General features: G+C 29.0%; 3 protein-coding genes across 5 annotated transcripts; 1 reads left to right on the top strand and 2 right to left on the bottom strand.

Moving 5' to 3' along the window:
• Positions 1-1,165: 1,165 nt before the first annotated feature.
• Nmd3 (60S ribosomal export protein NMD3) lies at positions 1,166-4,877 on the bottom strand. Its single transcript, XM_015521015.2, has 9 exons — positions 4,716-4,877; positions 4,337-4,622; positions 4,139-4,273; positions 3,872-3,980; positions 3,645-3,795; positions 2,881-3,023; positions 2,657-2,808; positions 1,500-1,795; positions 1,166-1,427 (listed from the first exon to the last, which is right to left on the bottom strand). The coding sequence occupies exons 1-9, from the start codon at positions 4,757-4,759 to the stop codon at positions 1,229-1,231; spliced, it is 1,515 nt and encodes a 504-aa protein (XP_015376501.2). The 5' UTR covers positions 4,760-4,877; the 3' UTR covers positions 1,166-1,228.
• Positions 4,878-5,142: 265 nt separating this feature from the next.
• LOC107165821 (uncharacterized) lies at positions 5,143-12,244 on the top strand. 2 transcript variants are annotated; one of them, XM_089224250.1, is made up of 6 exons: positions 5,143-5,384; positions 7,718-8,031; positions 8,103-8,314; positions 8,382-8,457; positions 11,472-11,681; positions 11,741-12,244. In XM_089224250.1, exons 2-6 carry the CDS (start codon positions 7,738-7,740, stop codon positions 12,161-12,163), a joined length of 1,215 nt encoding a protein of 404 aa, XP_089080376.1. In that variant the 5' UTR covers positions 5,143-5,384; positions 7,718-7,737; the 3' UTR covers positions 12,164-12,244. The 2 variants fall into 2 exon arrangements, with proteins under 2 accessions (XP_089080376.1, XP_089080377.1); XM_089224251.1 differs by having other exon boundaries at positions 5,144-5,384; positions 7,733-8,031.
• LOC107170825 (glutaredoxin-2, mitochondrial-like) lies at positions 12,234-15,670 on the bottom strand. Of its 2 annotated transcripts, none has more exons than XM_015521020.2 (4): positions 15,477-15,670; positions 12,759-12,882; positions 12,582-12,686; positions 12,234-12,519 (listed from the first exon to the last, which is right to left on the bottom strand). In XM_015521020.2, the coding sequence occupies exons 2-4, from the start codon at positions 12,852-12,854 to the stop codon at positions 12,421-12,423; spliced, it is 300 nt and encodes a 99-aa protein (XP_015376506.1). In that variant the 5' UTR covers positions 12,855-12,882; positions 15,477-15,670; the 3' UTR covers positions 12,234-12,420. The 2 variants fall into 2 exon arrangements, with proteins under 2 accessions (XP_015376506.1, XP_015376505.2); XM_015521019.2 differs by having other exon boundaries at positions 12,759-12,990; positions 15,477-15,657.
• Between the last annotated feature and the right edge of the window lie 4,602 nt (positions 15,671-20,272).

Here is a 20,272-nt window from a genome sequence, read left to right as displayed (position 1 = left end):
TTACCTATAAGGGGTTCTAAAATTTCTTGAAATTTATTTTTTTGAAATATTTACTGGAATTTTTGCATGTACATGAAAAACAGAAAAATTTAATTTTAATTAAAAACTATATAGTAGCACGAAACACTTCTATACAGGCACTTGTTAAATGTTGCATGGAATTAATATTGCTTACGTCGCACATAATTATATTATATTACAACTATAAGGTACCTACATGTCCTACATATATAATTGTCTATCTAATTTATATGTTTTCTACATCTAGATCATTGGAATTAAACATTAATTACTTTTCAATTTTGTTTAATTATAAAAATTTAAAAAAATAAATTATATGATTTATTTTAGTTTTACATAAATACCTTTTTATAATAATAAAATACCGCAGAACCCCTAACATCAACACCAATTCCAATGATCTATGCTGTGTATGGTTCTGATAGAAAACAAATATCAAGACTTAACAAAAGTTAATGCATCTACTACAGAAAATTTCAAGTTTAGGTAAATACAATAAAACTACACATAATTTAAAAATAAATATTTTTGGGTCGTACTCGGTTATTATACTTTCTTTTTAAACAAAATTAAACTATAAGGATTTCTAGAGTTAGAATTAACATATTATGCAAGTAAGATATTGTTGATGACAACATAATAACCACACCATACTACTTATCATAAACATGAGAGCATTACTAGATCATTTTAATATTTAACTATTGTCTCGGTGGTACTCAATATCTGGTTAACATAAATTTATACCCAAGTGTAATATTTCTTGAATTTAAATACTATTTTTTATTAAATTTTAAATGGAAATTTTTTTCAAAGCAATTTCCTTTGAATATAATATATATATTTATTAATAATGATTTATACGTATAATGTACATTATAAATTATTGTGTATAAATTGTTTTTAAATAATATAATGTAAAGCAGAATAACAATTATTAATTTGTACTTTAAAATATGTGGTTTTTTCAATTAATTTCTTCAAACGTTGTAAAAATTAATTTTTATACGTAAATAGTAAGTACTATTTATTTCTTATAAAATTAACTTTTTCAAAATTTGTTTTAAATATTACTATTTAACATACCCTTTATTAAAAAAAAAAAAAAAAAAAAAAAAAAAAAAAATGAAAATTATATAATAAATGTTGTCAATAATGTGATTTTATTAAACATTGTTAAATCATACAATGAAAAATTGTAAATATTTTACTCATATACTTCCATTACATCATCTTCATAAATACACAAATCTTCCATCATCTCCTCAAGACTAATACGAGGTGCACCATCATCATCATCGTCTTCTGCGGCAGATTCAATACCGACATCTGGATTTTTGTAAATATTAATATTTTGCCTAAAATCTTTGTCCTCTTCCAAATCATCCATAAATTCGTCCATGTCACTAAATATTTATTATTGATATAGTAATTTTATTCAATTTTTAATTTTTAATTATTACAATTAAGATACTAACTTGTTATCACTTTCAATATTCATTTCTGTGTCTGTGGTCATTCGTTTCAATTTCCAGTTACGTTTGCGATGTCTTGCACGGTCAGCATAATTTTTCTTTATGAGTATAACATCTGGCAACGATGTTTTGGGTAATTTATCGAAATTGCTATCATTGATATTACTATCAGCAACAGCATAACCCAGAACTGTATCCATTGGCTTGAGTACGTGTCCTAAATGTGACCGGCAATGTATAGTGTCTGTTGTCAATCCCAAATCACAAGATCTAACCACCCATACATCAGCCAACATATGCTAAATAAAACACAACATAATAAATTGTTTTAATGTAAGTTTTATATTTTTATAATAAATCTTAATAATAATACATATTTGATTTATTACTGAAAATAAAAAATTTACCATAGGAGAATTTACAAAACAAAGTTTAAACTATATAATACACATTATTAACTTTAAACTGTTACATAAAATATGATAAGTAATCAATTTGTTACAAAATGTATTAAAATAAAAAGAAGTACAATATTATTATATGATTATGAGGAATAAGAAAACAGCTTTATACATGCTACTAAATTATCTAACATTTTTATTTGAAGGAGCACATCATACAAAAAATAAATCTTTTTAATTTGAAAGAATGTTCAACTCTAAGAAAAATGGTTATCGTAAAAAACCCACATACAAAAAAAGAAAATGGTCTAACCATCAAGTTTCATAAAAGGTCAATTTACTCTAATTTTAAAACTTACCGAATTAAACATAATCTGCTAAGCGTAAAATTGATATGTTTATCTATAAATTATAAAATAACAAAAATGATGCAAAAAAAAGCTAACAGGGGGACTTAGGCAATGTTCTTAGCTTAAAGTTAGTTTACTAAATATAAATAGATAAATATGCAATAATATTTATAAATATATGATGCCCACTAGTCAGATAAAAACAGCAAACAGTTCGTTGATATCCCCTAATTGTTTTTACTACTTGGAACTATTAGTTAACTATGAACATAATTTTAAATTGGAACAATTTGTAGGAAGTTATATTATTATTATTTAAGCTAAATTAATCATAATTTATAAAAAAAAGTTAAGAATTTTAGGTTTTAATTTTTCATATGTAATACCATGTGACTACTTATACACTTACTTTGTATGAAAGTTGACCTTGTCCCGGAAATTGAACTCTATCTTTTTCCATAATTGGTTCAATATCCATTACAGTGTATTCTGTTAATTGTTTACTTTTGAATATACTTTGAAAACTATCTCTCCAATATGCAGAACTACTCACCTCTGCCACTAAAAATAATATAATCAAACATTATAGTATAGTAGCATAACTCTAGCGAATGGAAAAATATCAATATTTACATTGAGCGGTAGATGGATCAATCAGCTTAATGGAGTTTGTTACCCTGTATACAATACAAAGAGGACTGATCCCTCCTAGTTGTTGACTAAGTTTTTTAGACAAGCAAACAACACTATCCTTCATGACAGGAACAATTTCCATACTGAAAAATAACAATTTATTTAATTTAAAAATACAATCCTAATTAGATGATGGTAAAAATCAAAATCAAAACTGGAGTAAAATCTCAATGCAGTCACTGAAAAAAGTTTTTCCTTAGTTGTAAAATATAGTTTATAATTTTTTAGAGAACCCTTATTTTTATGGAAAAATGTTTCTCATTTCATATTTAATTAAGGTAACAAAAATCTTGTACTCAAAATTATATGTTTCATCTAGTATCCAATCATATTGTATACTATATAGGAGTTAATTTTACTGATAGTCATTGAGCTGGCATTTTTATTTTTAAGAAATCTAATGAACAACCAATACTCAATTTTAAACTGTTTACTTATTAATTTTTCATAAATTTAAGTTTTTTTTTTTAATTGTCTAGTCTTAATTATTTTATATACATAATAATAAATAAGTAATAACTTTGAAAAAAATAATTTAGATTAGCAGATTTGTACTTTAAAGTTATTAAGGAAACATACTATTAAAAAAATTAATTACTTTCAATAAAATAGGAGGATAAAGCATTTTTTTTTTTTACTGCATAGATTGCATTTTTCACCAGTATTTTGTATCTTATATAAATCTTTGATAGATATAAACATACCTGTATGTGAATTTGTAATTATAAGTATTACTATGAATGTCATGCGATAACAACTTTTTAGAATGCTGATATCGGCAAGGCAACACAGCAGTTATGAAATCTACAAGCTTACGAGCTTGTGATTCAGTTGAATAAAAAAAATCTAGACCATCTGAAACAGATAATATAATTAATACTGTTAGTATTCATTGCTGTTTTAAAGTAATAAAAATATTATTATGGTTTACTCGATTCTGGTTTTATGGACAATGTATTTTTATGTGCTTTATGTTTTAACATTAACTGTTCTAAGTAATAAAATGTTTTCTTGTTATCTGATTTCTGTCTGACTTGTACCTATGATCATAATTTTTAAAACTTTTAATGCTGGATTAATTATAATAAAATGTAATTAAGAATCATAAGAGATATAAAAATATAATTATCAATAACAATACATTATATGTAGTTCTAAATAACAAATTATATTTTAGATAATTTTAGAATATGCTTACCAATGCACGCCAATAATCCTGAGCTTCAGACCTATGACAATCATCACACATCTGATTTGCAACAGTAAATTCAACTACAAACACTTGTTGCAATGTCATGCCACTCATTACTTCACCATGCACAGTAAGTTTTACCTAAAATTTGATTTTAAGTTTAAGACCTTTTTTTAAATTATTAATTCCATAATTTATTTGAACCTTTATACGTTTGGAATGAGGTTCAGTCCAAATAAATCCAGCATCCACTAGTTTTACTTTATTCAATGCTTTCAGTTTACGTAAACATAACCCCAACAGTTCCTTTGACTCAAGTGCACAGGATATCCATTCAAACGGTGGTTGTAGATATCGTTCACAGTTGCGACAAAATTGCAATATTCCTTGTTTGGGTATGTCTTGAGTGATATCCACATGAATACGAAGGCAAGAAACGCACATATTGGCCGGATTTGGCTCCATAGACACACCACACTGGCAACATAATCTATAAAAACACAAAAGCAAACAAAATAGTTAGTGACTGTGCAGTTCAACCATTTAAATTTAGTTTTGCGAAATGAAAATAACCGATGCTCACATTTTTAGTGCCGTTGCCGGTACGGATGTAGGCGAGTAGTCCATTTCTGAAAGCTCTAACAAATTTACTTTTAAACGAATCCGGGAGCATGTGAAAATGTGAAATGTGAATCAGTAAGCGTGTCTGACTCTTTTCAATATTTACGTTCTGCGATTTAGGAAATTGATAATGGCATCGGTCACATGACGTCATGATGATAACACAAATATGCAGTGTGCTCATTTATTGTCGACACGATCGAGTTGTCGTTGTTCTGTATGTTGGTAGCGATTGTTGTGCGCACGTAGTACGTACAAGTCATGTTTGTTTACTAAACAACCGCATACCTGGTTTGGAGTGTGGAATGTGGATAGTGGTGGAATGTACCGACATCGATCGACTCATCGACCGCCGTCCGTTCTTGCATCCTTCGCAATCGCAATTCGCTGTCGGCACTTCTGCAGTTGGCTGTTGCGTCCGTTGTGTGTAACCGTCCTTACCGGTTACCGAGTACCTGCAACCGGCGTCTAGCGACCGGCTTTGGCAGTTGTAGTTTACCCGCCTCTGACGGTTTTCGTTTTCCCGGCGACCGACGCTGCAAACGGCGTCATTTGCCAAGGGATCAGCGGCGTCGTCGCGTCCCGCTGTATACTTTTTGTTTTCGATTTGCGGATGGTCACTTTTACTGAGGTAAGTAATAATAATATTTTCGTTTATTTCAATCCATTATTCAATATAACGTCACTATATATTTACATTTATTGTTTAATCCGACAGACGGTGTTAAGAACTTAACACGTCAAAACCCACTGCCCAACGTGTTTTTTTTGTACTTGTGTTTTCTTTGTTGTTTATGACCATTGCTGTCCCACATACGTTTTCGTGTTTCGATTCGACTTGTACGTGAACTGCATTTAATCTTCTTCCCACGCCCAAGTTTTGATGCATATTTTAATCTTTTTCTGTACCTAATTCATAAAACACGATTTTTTTTTCATATTACGAAGTTGATCGTAAGTAGATGTATTCCAACTAGTGATGGAGCGTTAAATCTTAAGTTATGCATGGAAAACTAGATGACAAAGATTACACATTTGAACATTACTAATCATATTTTCTGAGTAATTTTCATTTTTTCAACTCGTCGAATGTCCACTTTTTTATTTTTCAAAAATTCAAAAGTAACAAATTTCAGGATGCCAGCATGTATGTAGACTTCTATTCATCGTCTTACATTCTTATGCAATGGGTGCACTGGGTTTGAGAAAATTTATTTGAGATATCTCTTACTTATCGATAACTATTGAACAGTTAATGAACTGTTAAAGCTAACAGACAATGGTCTGTTAGCTTTACCTGTTGCATGTTGTCGTGACTGAATCTCGTGAACTTTGTATTTTGTTGACTTTTCCATGACTAATATTATATTAATCAATCACTTCAGAGTGTCTGTGGTTTTAGTCCGCTTGGTTTTTTCACACTTCATCGCTGCTTGGATAGAACATGTTTTGTCCCAATTTCAATTGATCAGTACTTCTTAACCCTGTTCTACCACCTTGTGCACCCGTGTCGTTGTCATTTTGTAAATTTCAATTAAAATTGTAGTTAACCAAATAAAATTAGTGACATTATTTAATTAGTTAAGTATGTTATTTTATATGATAAATTATACTTATTATTATAGATATACTATTTGTAGATTATATGTGTTAACATAATTATTATTGTATATGATGTAATTTGGCATAATAATAATTTAATGTTAAGTTCCCAGTGCAAACTTAAATTAATTTTCTCCATTCCATTTCTTAGTTGTGTTGCTAAATATTTACGCAACAAGTTTTCATTGCGCATGATGTTATTAGCCAATGAGTTAATTGATATTATATTGACAGTTCATAATATAAAGCAATGTTTGGCAACCCTATATGTTTGTTTTCTGTAAAACTAGGTTAACAAATTAATTATAGACTGGTATTAACTTATTGAATGCTTAGCCATTAGGACGATGTCCATGTTCTTAGTCAAATTAAACCTGTTCCGTGTCTTGACTTAACCTAATCTCCTTCCTCCAATTAAATATCAATATAAAAATTTTATAATAGAATATTATTTTAGTATTTTTCACTTCAAATGCAACTAGATGACAGCAAGGCTGTTCTTTGTTTTGGGTTACTCATGATTAGAAAAAATTTGATAAAGCATGTTATTCTTATTTACCGTCCAAATGTATGTAACACTGAGTGATTAAGTCTTTTTTGATGTGAAAAAAACTAAAGTACTTAGTGTATTGTATTTGGTTGAAATATATGTTCATTATTATATCAAGAATGCATCGTTTATGTATAATAAGAATGACAATTATTTTTCTGATACTAAAATATCTAAACCAAGTATAGAATACATGGTGTCCCATGAGGATATACCCATTAGCCATAAGCTACTCGCCACCCTGACAAAAACTAGTTTTTTGCCTTTTTTATCTTTAAACTAAAAAGAATAATAATCGTGAGATTAATGAAAATAAAATGTTGAAAAGTTTTTAGAAAAATAAATTATAAAATTGGTATTTTTCTTTTTTTTCAACAAAAACTTTTACCACAAAATTTGATTAAATTAAAAAATAAAATACATGTAATCTAATTTAACCTTTGCCTAGTATGTAAGTCTAATAAAAAAAAAAGAAGATTTATGATATATTTATTATCACAATGATTAAATCCCTGTATAAAGAAGTTACACTAAATTATATATATTTATGTACCATTTAATTTGTTGACACAGTGTTTGATGTTAACTAACATAATATATTGGGTTCCAAAATTGTTAAAACTATGTTATTTTTTACCTAGTATTAATGTAGATATTATTAATCTTGTATCAACAAAAATAATGTGAAATAAATAACCATATTTTCAATTGGCGTGATTGCTAACTTGATAGCATATTTCACATTATATACTAGGCAAAAGATTTATAGTAATTGGCACCAAAATTATATTCTTAACTTTCATCGAGAGCAGTTTTCTTTTTTTCAGATACGATGGCAGTTTGTTTTGTTTGTGATGCAAAATTGTATGGGGAACGTACACGCGTATCTTCAAGCATTACACCACACAGTAATGTTCCATACGCAGACAAGATTTGTGAACTCATGGGAGAGGAATTTGTTATAATTGTTACACCGGCTGATCTTATGTGCAAGAGATGCACATCACTTCTAATTCATATTGACAAGTTAGAAAATGATTTGAAACTTGTTAAAAATGCAATGTTATCTTATGTGCAAAAAAAATATGGATTATTGCCTGCTGGTCAGCCTGTTAAGTCAATTGAAGTATGCATTTATTATGATTATATTTATATAAAATATTGAACTATCGATTATTTTTCTTTTGTCTTATCTAGGTTGTCAATGGGAACTTAAGAACTGATGACTTAGAGATAGGTCAGAGAAGAGTTCCTAGTGGTTTGACAGTTAGAGGAGAACCTTCCACTAGTGCTAGTGGAAGTAATGCTTCATCTGCTTCATCGCCGCGAACAAGACAAGACTCTTCAAAAATAAAAATATACAAATGTGGTTTTTGTTCATTCCAATCTAAAGACCTTGGTCATGTTCGGTATGTTCATGAATAATATTTTTACAGTACAAGTCTTTTATTTATTTTATTTGTATTTATATTTCAGTTTCCATATGCGTTCTCATATGAAAAGAAAAGAAAATGAAAGATCAAACCAAACTGTGACAAAAACAGTAACTCAGGTAATGAAATATATAAATTATATTTCAGTTAGTAAAAAACTGTTAAATTAACTAACATTTATTTACTCAATTTATAGTTAACATCTTAAAATTGTATTCTCTATTTCTAATAGAATTTTACAAATGTACAACTATACTCCCTCTGCTTTTATAGAGGAAATATCAAAATTCCACAACCAATTGGGAAAAACTTTTATCTGTGTTACAGCATTTTTAGGTCATATCCTAAACAAAAACCCAGTTTTTTCTGTCTTTTAGACATCTTCAACGTTATATATTTAAATTTTGTTTTGTGTTCGGTTGAAAAAAAAAAAATGTTTGTCCATTCAATACAACATTTGTGAGAAAAATAACAATATATTTATATATATGACGGTTTATCAATAATAATTCAATCTGATTTTAAAAATGAACACAACACTTGCTCATCATATTATTTATATTATAAATATAATTTCAATAACCAATGATTTGTGAGATTGGTGATGAGAAAATTTTATATTTTTATGTTAAAAGGTATATTCGTAAAATATTTATAAATAAATCTCAGTTAAAATTAATTTTCAATTATTCGATTATTTATGAGAAAAAAAACGATTAATCGAATTTCAATTATATCAACTATTTATATAGTTTGAAAACAATTGATGACATAAAATACCTGCGCAGTCCTAATCACTACTATTGAGCTAATGTGAAATATTCTTTATTTGTGTAACTACTTCTCAATATTTTTTTCTTTTAGCTGATGGTTCTTACAGATCAACCATCAACTAGTTAATTTTTATTTTGGTTAATCTTTGTTCTTTAAAAATATGTACCTACTGTGGTAACAGGTGGTCATCACAACACTAACAAAGATTGAATGTGAGATTACATCATTGTCACTTTTCTTATATAACTTATACTGTATAGCTCATGTACAGTATGACAATAATAAGTAACCTTATTTGGTAATATAATAATACAGGATATATATGATCATAATTATTGGTAATAATACATTTATATACCCGTTGATATATAAAAAAATTATAATATGATGCACTAATTATTAAATAAAAAAATAATATTAATATGAAAATATATAGTGTTGATAATTGTGTAGGTATAGGTGAGAGTATATTTTTTATAATAGAAATGCATGTACTTAATTTTTGTGTTGATTTAAAGTGAGATGAAATTCATCAATTTCTGTTTAAATGTTATTTACTTTGCTTGAGATTCGATTAATGATAGAATTTTGCATTCTATTACTTTTTAATGTAGGGACATGTAAAAGTTGTTGAAGTCTTGTAGTTCTTGTTGGTTCACAGAAATTAAACTGTTCTAAGATATTAGGTGCGTCTATTAAACCATGTAAACTTATAAAAGAATACAAGGTTGTTAAAGGTTCTTCTAATTTTTAACGGTATCAAGGTAGTATTTTGAGTGTGATTAGAATCTGTTTCAGATTAAACAATCTTCATTTGCCTACTAAATTGATCTTGTACTTTTTCAAAGTTTGAGAATCTATACTAAACAGGGGGTTCCATACTATTCTAGATATGAACGTATTAAAGAAGTATATAAGATCTTGATTATTGTAGAATTTAACTCTTTTGAGTGTCTTTTTACTAATCCTAACATTTGTTTAGCTTTTTTTTGTGATATAAATTACGTGTTCTTTAAAATATATTTTCCTATTAAAATGACTTCTAGATCCTATATTGATTGTGTTTCAATAGTTGGAAAACCGTTAATATTATAATTGAAGTGGAAATAATGTATTTTTCTTTTGAATGTATAGAATTTAATTACAAATGTGCACCAATATGAGAGAATATCAATGTTGTAGTGTTGTAGTGTATGGCAATCATCAAATTGATTTAGGTGCATTATTAATTTCATATCGTCAGCATATAATTCCATGTTACCGTTTTTTTGTATAAAATCATTTTAAATATAAAGCAAATAGGTCTGCTGATAGAAGTCCCCCTTGGGAGATTCAGAAATTACTTGAATAGGTTTAGAAAGTCGTAAATAAATAATACATTAATACATTAGTATTATTAGGGAATGTACAAGAAGATAGTTTAGATATGAGCAGGTTTGAATGGTTAGAGTTTTTATGAAATTTGTTATATTGATGAAAGGCAAGGAGAATATTGATGGTATATTGAGGTCTTGATGTAAGGTGAGGTTGCTGACGTACCAGGGAGCATTAGAGAAGAGGACACAAAGAGATATTGTGTATATGTTATTGCAAGGTGTAATATTTATTGGTAAGAAAGGTTTTGGATCGGAAAAGTGGTCTTAATTTGAAAACCTAAGATTAAGCAAAGTTCTTTTAGCTTTGATGTGATTAGTCCAAGTTGGTCTTTTGTGATGAAGGAGACCTAAATATTTAACGAATTCGTCCATTGGAATAATTTTGTTATTTATGTAAATTGATGGATTTGTTGTAGGCCTGAGGGGTAAAGGTGGTGTCAGTGGATTTTTTTTGTTAATTTTAATTTACCATAAACTGAACCAATCTATTTGAAAAAGAATGTACCACAGTATCCAAGTCAGATAGGTTTTTTAAGTGGATGTCGAGAGTGATAGCTTTTTCTATGGTTTGGCTAAATTTTTTCCAATTTGTTTTGCCTTGAGTGATGTTTAAGTAGTTTTTTGTAGGAGTTAGTGTTGTTTAAGGTAATATTGGTATGTCTGAAGAGAAGTCTTAGAAATTGGTAATATTGTACTTTATTTGACTAGGGAGCGTAGTGATTAAAGTCCAGAACGTCTGGATAATTTTTGGCATGGAGAGCCAATATATAGGGTAAGGAGGAGATATTATTTTTAGGTAGTGATCGAGGATAAATTTGTTGAGAGTTCGACCTCTGGAATTAAGTTGGCTAAAACTCCGCCAGGGTTATAGTGTACATCTTAAGAAATATAAAAAAAAAACTTAATGAATATCTTTTAGCTACTAATTTATTATAATTTGCATTCTACTAATTATAATATCCTTTTTTTTTTAATGCTTACAGCAACAACCTCAACAGCAACATCAAAACCAACCACCACTTCAGCTAATGGGTGTACAAAACAAACAACAACAACCATTCAGATTGCAGCCGCAACAGCAAAAAAAACGTTTATACAGATGTCAAGTATGTTCTGCATCTTTTGATACTAGATCAGATTGCCTGGAGCATATTCATAAGGATCACAACCAGCCACAACCATCCACGACAGAGGTAAAACCAATTCTAATTTCCAAAATTCACTTATGCCTTCTTAAATTATTTTTTTTTAGGAAAGAGAAACTGAAGTTACTACTGTAAATGAAACTGCGTCAGCATTACCACATAATATATCTAATTCTATAGAGAATCAACAAGTGGTAAACAATGATGATGCTAATCATTTAACCGAAGACAAAGGTACTATGAACTCGAATACGGACTTAAACATGTTGTTAAATGACAATATCCCAGATGAAAGCTCTGAAGTTCCTGTGCAAGAGGTACAGAATATTCCTGAGAACATGTCTGACCAAGCCGAACAACTTTTGCAAGTTACCCACGAAATTTCTGTCACAAACGTTGATATAGGTGACATGGCGATTGGAGGCGGTGAAACTGGAACAGACCATTTGGATATTGAGTCAATGTTGGCTGCCATTCATAATGATGTCTCTCCACCAAATGATGGCGGAAATCCACAAAATTTGTTATAAAAACTTTGTAATTGACTAATTCATGTTCTATCTTAACTATTATTACTTGATAATAAATTAATTTGATGCATTTTTTTTTTATACTTGACAATATTTATTAAAATTGAAAAAAACTAGTACAAATAATAATTAAGTATTTTTTTTATATATAATGAAGTATTTTGAAATAAAACATTTTTGGAAAAAAGTATACATATTCATTTGGACTAAAAAGTTATTTCTAATTCAAGTATGTTCATTGTAGTTGTAGTAAATGGTTATTTTTTAAGGAGCTCTTCCAACTTGCCATTTTGGGACATCTTTTTTACGTCTGAGCCACCACCAATAAATACACCATTCACAAATACACGTGGCACCTATAAACATAATAAATGTGATAGTGAATTATATGCCAATTATTAAACGTCAATAGATTTACCGAACGAGCGCCAGTAATTCCTTCTAAAGCATCTTGAATGTCATCCATATCTTCTCTCTTATCTAAATCAATCGATTTGTAGGTAGCTTTCAGTTTGTCAAAACACTTGCAAATTTTATAATTCAAACAAGTTGTAAATTATCTATGTATTATGTAGATAAATATTTAAACACTTACTTCTTTAGCCATCTGACAGTAGCCACAGTCTGATTTCGAGAATATAACAATAGGATCGTGCGCAATGGCATCCTTAACAAACTGTGTAGCAGCCATCACTTGAGTTGGTGAGGGTATTCTTTTGCTGGAAAGTGAACCCATTAGTTGAAATTAGTTATATATTGAATCGTTTAATGCGTATTCACAAAAGTGCAGTGGATAATGCAATCAGTATTTTTTGAAAGTAATTTGTCTGTCAAAACATCAACTAGTTAATATAAGTACTATAGAACAAATAAAAGCTGTTGACCTAGTTGGCTGAAAACTCAAATTTTTAAGCACAGTACAACTATAATATTTTTAAATGTAAAACATAGACCAAATAAGCAGGTGGATTACAGGTAAACAAGCCCGGCTAGAGGGTTGTCAACATAGACCCACACCTACGGTGGTACTTCAAAACAATGATATTATTATTTTAGGAGTGGCCAAATTTGATTTTGCTTAGTGCACAATTTAAACTTGAGCTGGCCTTGCAAGTAAAGGCTAATACTCAAGTTTTATTTAAATAATATGATTAAGAATGACATATTTTCTCTAATAGCCCATGGGCGACCGAAAGGAAGATATTTGCCTTAAAAATAATAAAATATAGTTTGTTTAAATTATAATAATACTGAAGCATTCATATAACAATTTCTGAGGGTACCAATAATAATAGTAAAATAACTTATATATTAAATACATTTTTATTTACATAAATGAATAGATTAATTAAAAATAACATAAATGATTACATGCATTTTCATTGATGCTTGGTATAAATTACATTAATTGCAAACATTATTAGTACTATACTCTTATTGCATGTTATGTAGTGTAGTTAACTCTTAAGTGCCTATGGTACAGTAAGTATGTTCAAGTAATTTAATTATTGTTTAGTAATATATCTCATGTTTAATTATGAAAATACTATTTTATAAATATAAATGTTTGAAAAAGTACCTAAGTCAAACTACGATTTTATAACCATTTTATAGTTAACAATTCAGTGGCGAGGCAAGCTATTTTAACACAAGGAGCAAAGATTTTAGTCTAGGTACCCAACCACCCAATATTTTATCAAATACACAAAAAATCAGATTATCTTGTTGCTTATTTATATCATAGTAGGATATAGTTACATTATTACTTCTAGTATATGCATATATGATCAATTGTAATACCCACCCACCCAAAATTTGGAGGAACGACTGCTCTTCACCACGCCACTGGTTAACATAATATACTTTCGAAATGTTTTTAATATCATTATTTAATATTACTTATTATAATTGTAAGGATTGATAATACTATATTTTTGTACTTAGTAAATTTAGTTTATTCATTGTATTATTTGTATTTATACTTATTTTATTGAAATACATTTTAAGTGAGTAGTGTTAAATACTTAAAAGAAATGTACCATTTAAAAAAATGCTGATCATGCACACTTAGCTACAAAGCTAAGATAATAATTGCAAAAATTTTTATTTATTTAATTTACTGTAATATCTCCCAAATAGTTTTATGCAATCCTAAGACTTATTTTATAAGAGGCAGTTTAAGAAGTTCAACTTAACTGTGCATGACAATTGTACTAGAAAATAATTGAATGATATTCAGCACGAGAGAATAATTGTCATTCAGAGCAGCACACCCAAAAAAACCAACCAATTCATTGTTTTATTAAAACAATTGAATAAAATGAATTCCTCAGAATATTAAATTGACCATGTTATGAATTATCAAAAAGAAGGAAACACATACAGGTGTAACTTTAATTAAAGTAAATACAAAAATAAAATTAACTGTTTAGTTTATGTATATATGGGGCCAGCTTGAAGGTTGTTCGAGCTGTGCTGTGGCTCTGTTTTGGAAAAATAAATGATCGGATGCATAGTTCATATTGCATTCATCTAATGATTCTGATTCATAGAAAGCCTCGAAAACAGATTGTATCTGAGAAACACCTAATACCCAGCCGCAAAAACATTTAACACAAAGTCCAGACATTTTTACCAAACCAGACCTGTATAGATTACATTAATATAAACAATGCCACAATGGAAGGTATTTATCACCACTAGTGTTCGTACCAACAAATTGAATGATCACTTCTTTTTTTCAGTGGCGACTATCGCAACAGTCAAGGAACATCCTGTGATATTCACTTTCAAATTTGGTGGGCTCGTCAGAACAATATAATATAATGATGTGTGAACAAATACAATTTTAGATTTGAATTTTTGTCACTACTCGTGCAGTTGTCTATTATACCTAACTACTGTGAATTTATTATAATATTTCTACAAAACAGATAGTAAGCACGATGGACAGATGCACTTTAATCCTCTCGATACATGCACTCTAAAGCCACCGACCCGTTTTTTATAGCCAAGCGCAGTAAGCTGTATTAAAAATTTTTAAGTTTGATAAATTACATTGGACATAAATTTATGACTTTAAATACGGTGATAATAAACTGCGTATTTTTTCAAACGACGGTTTAAATTAATACCCACCAAACAACACTTTTTTAAATACCTACTTAATACAATTAAATGAACCCCGTAAGCAGTAAGCGATCAAAATTATTCGAATGAACGCAATACAACAGTACCTACCTAATATTTTAAGATCTAATGATTGAAAACATATAAAAAATGTCACATGGAATGTTTACAATATCATACTTACTTATGTATTACGGAGCGATTTTCTAATCGAAACACTTTCGAAACTAACGAGCGCGAATGTCAAACAATAAGATATTTATAATAATTAAAATTAATTTGTATTTATAAGAATTATTAAATTACGTAATGACTTAATATATTGCAATTTGCAATAATAAAATACCTCTACAATGATAATAATTATTGATATAGTATGAAAAACAAAGATACGATGGAAATATTTTAATGAATATGATAGCCATGCCCTCTCACCCTACCCACCGTAAACGTATCCAATTCACAGCTTTCTATTGGTTGAGTCGTTACACGGATGATAACACAGAATATATTTGAATTATAATTTTTACACGAAAAAATAGATTATTTCCATAGGTGGACATTTTAAATTTTAACTAGTCAAAACTTAAAATGAAGGCAAAAAGTTAATTTTTTTTTTAGCTCGTGAACTTACTGGTTTAATTAACAGTTGAAATAATTCAGCTTTTCTCAGTTGATTTAAAAATAATCCATCGAGTTAAAAAACATATTTTTGAAACTTTTTGCTTTTATACGTAAATATTAACATAAAATAAAACATAAAACTAATTCAATACTATTATAATAAGTATAACAACACAAACATTTCTGTCCTGTTTCTTGATAATATTATTTTGTAGGTATATTTTTATATATTAGATTAGATGGGCGGTTTGCGTTTGGGCGAATTGCCTTTTTACCTGTATAATAAAAGTAATGTAATAACCTTTATTACTAAGTCTAACCTTATTAATAGAATTTAATATGCAACTTATTGTAAATAATTTAGAGTTAAACCCATTGTTGCCAATGGCCATAGTTGCCGAGGCTTAATTCAAATAAAAAAAAAAAGTAATGTGTTTGGGCGAAACAATATTTTTTTTTATTCCTGAATTTTGTGATCGGGATTATTATTTTTCGTATTTTGTTTATCCTTTAAATCTTTAGATTGCACACATAATTAGTGAGCGAAGTAGTACTGAGGATTCAATATTATTAAACAAGTGATTGACGTGCAGTGCGGACGGTGCGACACAATATAAAAGATAAAATTGTTATGATTATATTATGATAAAACAAAAAACAAATATGTTTTTTCAATTTTAATTATATTTTAACTTCATTTATAAAAAATCTAAATCATTTCAATTTTTAATTTCTCACGCACACACATAAATAAACAATCCATTTTTAATCATACCCGTGGAATTCATGGAAAGTCCCAAGTCTGTCAAAATAAGAGGTAAAATGGATTTATAAAATACAGCGTCCCAGAGGGTATTCAAAATAAATAATAAAAAAATGGTCGCCCAGACGCATTATAATGTTTTAAAATCACTCGCCCAAACGCATTATGCTATATTGCCCAAACACATTGCAATTTTTAAAAATTCGCCCAAACGCGTGACGCCCAGATTAGATACACTCAGTGACTCAATCACTCCTTATGTGATTTACATACTAATTTAAAAAAATAGATAAACTTTTTTTGACTGAATTGAACATATTTTTTTCCATATTAACTTTTGACATAGGTGTCGAGTTAAATTTTTAATTTGTTAACTGTTAACTCTGAACTTAACGATCATGAGGTAATTCCTCTTAACTGAATTTAACTCGAGTTATTGGTTAATTATTTTCATTAACTTGCGAACACTTTTGAATTTATTTCGTCGTAAAATTGTTCAATGTAATACCTAAGTATGTGATATTATTATGCGCGGGCTCCTGCGATATATTTCAGTTTGTTACCGTCACTCCTCACACCAGCTGTCTGACATGTTTTATCGCGACAGTAAAATTATTATTATTTATTATTCATTTATAATAATATGAAATATTCATGTAAGCTACACATTATGTTATTCGGTATTTAAGCAGTGGCGGTCCTTGACCAATTCCAAGGGGGGGGGGGGCGAAATATTTTTCACATTAAATACAATAAGTGATCAAAAATAGAAGTCCTAAAAAAATTTTTTGCATGTAATAATTTTATATTTTATATTTAACCAAGGGGGGGGGGCGATCTACCCATCCCCCCTCCCGTAGGACCACTTTATTTAAGGTGACATAATATGATGCTAGGCCCACACATAGACGACAAAATTGAAACGAAATAGAAATTTCGCGTTTTTCAAAATGTTTAAAACAAGCGTGTGTGTACTGTGTTTTTCCATTACAGACAACTTTCGATTCGTTGAGCCAGCTATTCCCAAACTGTGCACAGCAAGCACTTTCTGAGGGCATCGCGGTTTGCGGCTCAAAATCAATAATTTAAAATGTATGGCATTTTTTATTAAAAAATTCGTTTTTTATGAGTGTCCTCATTCTCGTGGTAGGTATTCACAGCAGGACATGGAGTCTATAATATTTAGTCCAAAAAAGAGCACTGCGGAAAAAAAGCTTGCGAACCGCTGCGTAAAGCTAACGAAAATTCTCTTATCGAACATTTTTGTCGATAAAAGCGATTCTATTCTACAGAATACAGATATTCGTTAACCCGAAAATGTTTTGTTGTTAAAACTGACAACAGTCAGTAAAAATATAATAAAAATAATATGAATACCTACCTATCGTTAACCTGATACATCCATCGACTGCAGTCGACACCTCGACCTCAGTCGATAATACTTACTAGTTACTAGGGACAGTTATTAGGTAAGAGGAAAAACGTCATATTTCGTGTTATCGTTGATTATTTATTTTCGTGCCTATTTGTAATTATTTTCAAATTTCCAGTTTTGATCTTGGCGAGTAATTAATAATTATTACCAAGTATTCGATATTTCTCTCGAATGAACGTGGTTATATATGGAATTGTTTCGATGAAAACTTATACGCTGTTGAAACTTGGAAGAAAGAATTCGATTACAAAAACGATGATGTACACCTCATCGCGGTTTCAACTACCATACCTACAGATTTAAACCAAGAATGTACTTTATACTTTTATAGTATAGTATTGAGATATAAATGGTATATTGGTATAATAATAATACAACAATTATTCTCACCGAGAATGTACTATAGTATTGAGGTATAACACTACCATGCAGGTCCCTACTGCTGGAACAAATGAACAATGTTGATAATAATATTAGTCAAATTCGACAAATACGACAAAATTGTCAGTGTTCGCCAGTCGGATTTCGTTGCGATTGCATTTTTTTCCCCGAAATTCTAAACGAGATGCCATCCAAGATCGAAAATACAAAATACGTGTTTCAAGTAGGTATATTATTCTAACAACTTCCTTTTTTAGTTTTTCGACACATTAGACGGTTAAACGATTTTAGGACATCGTTTTCTTTTTTCTGAGGGTTGGGAGGGTCTTTAATTCTCAATTCATTTCTAGTGATATTACAAAAAAAAATTGTTATTATAAATAATATATAAATACACTTAGGTATTGTACTAAGCCAATTTGAGGTAATCATGTTTTTAAATAAAATTAATCCATGAAAATATTTTGATTAGGTACTCGTGCAATCCTTGAAATTTTTTTTTTAGAGTTTCTGCAAATCGTAGATGAATCTCGTAAATTAATTTTTTAAAGGGCATTATTCGATATTTTTAACGATACACATAAGTCCCTGAATAGGTGTTCGGAAAATAAATCCCTGGAAAAAGAATGTGGAATTTATTCCATGTCTCATGTGTACATAAATATATTGCTCTGAATTCTGAAAGGTGCTTATAATAAATACTTTTTATTTTTTTTATGGGGGGGGGGGGGTCGTAAAGGTAAAATGTTATCCCCCCCCAACATGGCCAAATTACGCCACTGGTAACTTATTATATAATTATAACTAAATTTTTAACACGCTATATTTTCAATATTTTCCTATTACACATTTTTATTTCTACCTATTTCATATGGTTTTCAAAAGTTGTAATATTATTGTTTTATACAATTACATAATTAATTTATTATTATATGATTACTAAAAAAACTAGTACCTATATTTATTAATATAAAAGTATAAAAGTACAACAATGATTACCTAATAATATTTAACTTATTTAATAAAGTACCACAATATAATAATAATAACAATATGTTACATAATTTACTGATTACCTGATAAGTAAATTCAATAGTTCTAATAATAAAATTCGTAGAACAGTTGTAAATTTGGAATATTTAGAGTATAAAATCATAATACATTTATTGTTATATAATTTAAAATAATATTATCATTTTTATCCAATGTTTATTAGTGTTTGTTGGTAAGTGGCTTTTTTCCTAGATTTCGGAAAAAAGCACTGAATAAATAAATAATAATTCGGGTAAAAAAATCCCAGGAAATTTAACCCCCTCTCTACTCAGGAAAAAAATTATGCGCTTATAGCATTGAAAATTGCTGTCATTCTCCATCACATTACCATCAACCTTCAAAATAGGTTTATTCACTCTAATTTTTAAACTAACGGAGTAAAACGTGAATTGCTGAGCTTAAATTTGCTGTGTTACGCGTTTGTAAGACTGAGACAATAAATACTAGTGTTGCGCCCTCTTGATCTGCAGTGTGTGAGTGTGAGTATCGAGTGTGTCTGAGTATTGATGTGCCGAGTTTCATGAACGCTTTACCTATATAATATTAAAGATAAACTACTGGTAAGGTGCATACCTGCTTACACTACAAACGTAGTAACTCTATATTTTGTGATCAAAAAAGTATTAAAATTTGAAATAAAAATGTACATAATATATTCATTGTAAAAACCAGTAACCAGTCAGCTTTGGATACCAATACTTCATACCCGTCAAAATGTGTTGTT

This window comes from Diuraphis noxia, unplaced genomic scaffold (genome assembly GCF_037042655.1).
Source record: "Diuraphis noxia isolate RWA-SAM2 unplaced genomic scaffold, SU_Dnox_SAM2 contig0003, whole genome shotgun sequence".
In the NCBI taxonomy this organism is placed as follows: Eukaryota; Metazoa; Arthropoda; class Insecta; order Hemiptera; family Aphididae; genus Diuraphis; species Diuraphis noxia.
The sequence above is the reverse complement of the archived record's forward strand: the minus strand, read 5'-3'. Positions and strand labels throughout refer to the sequence as shown.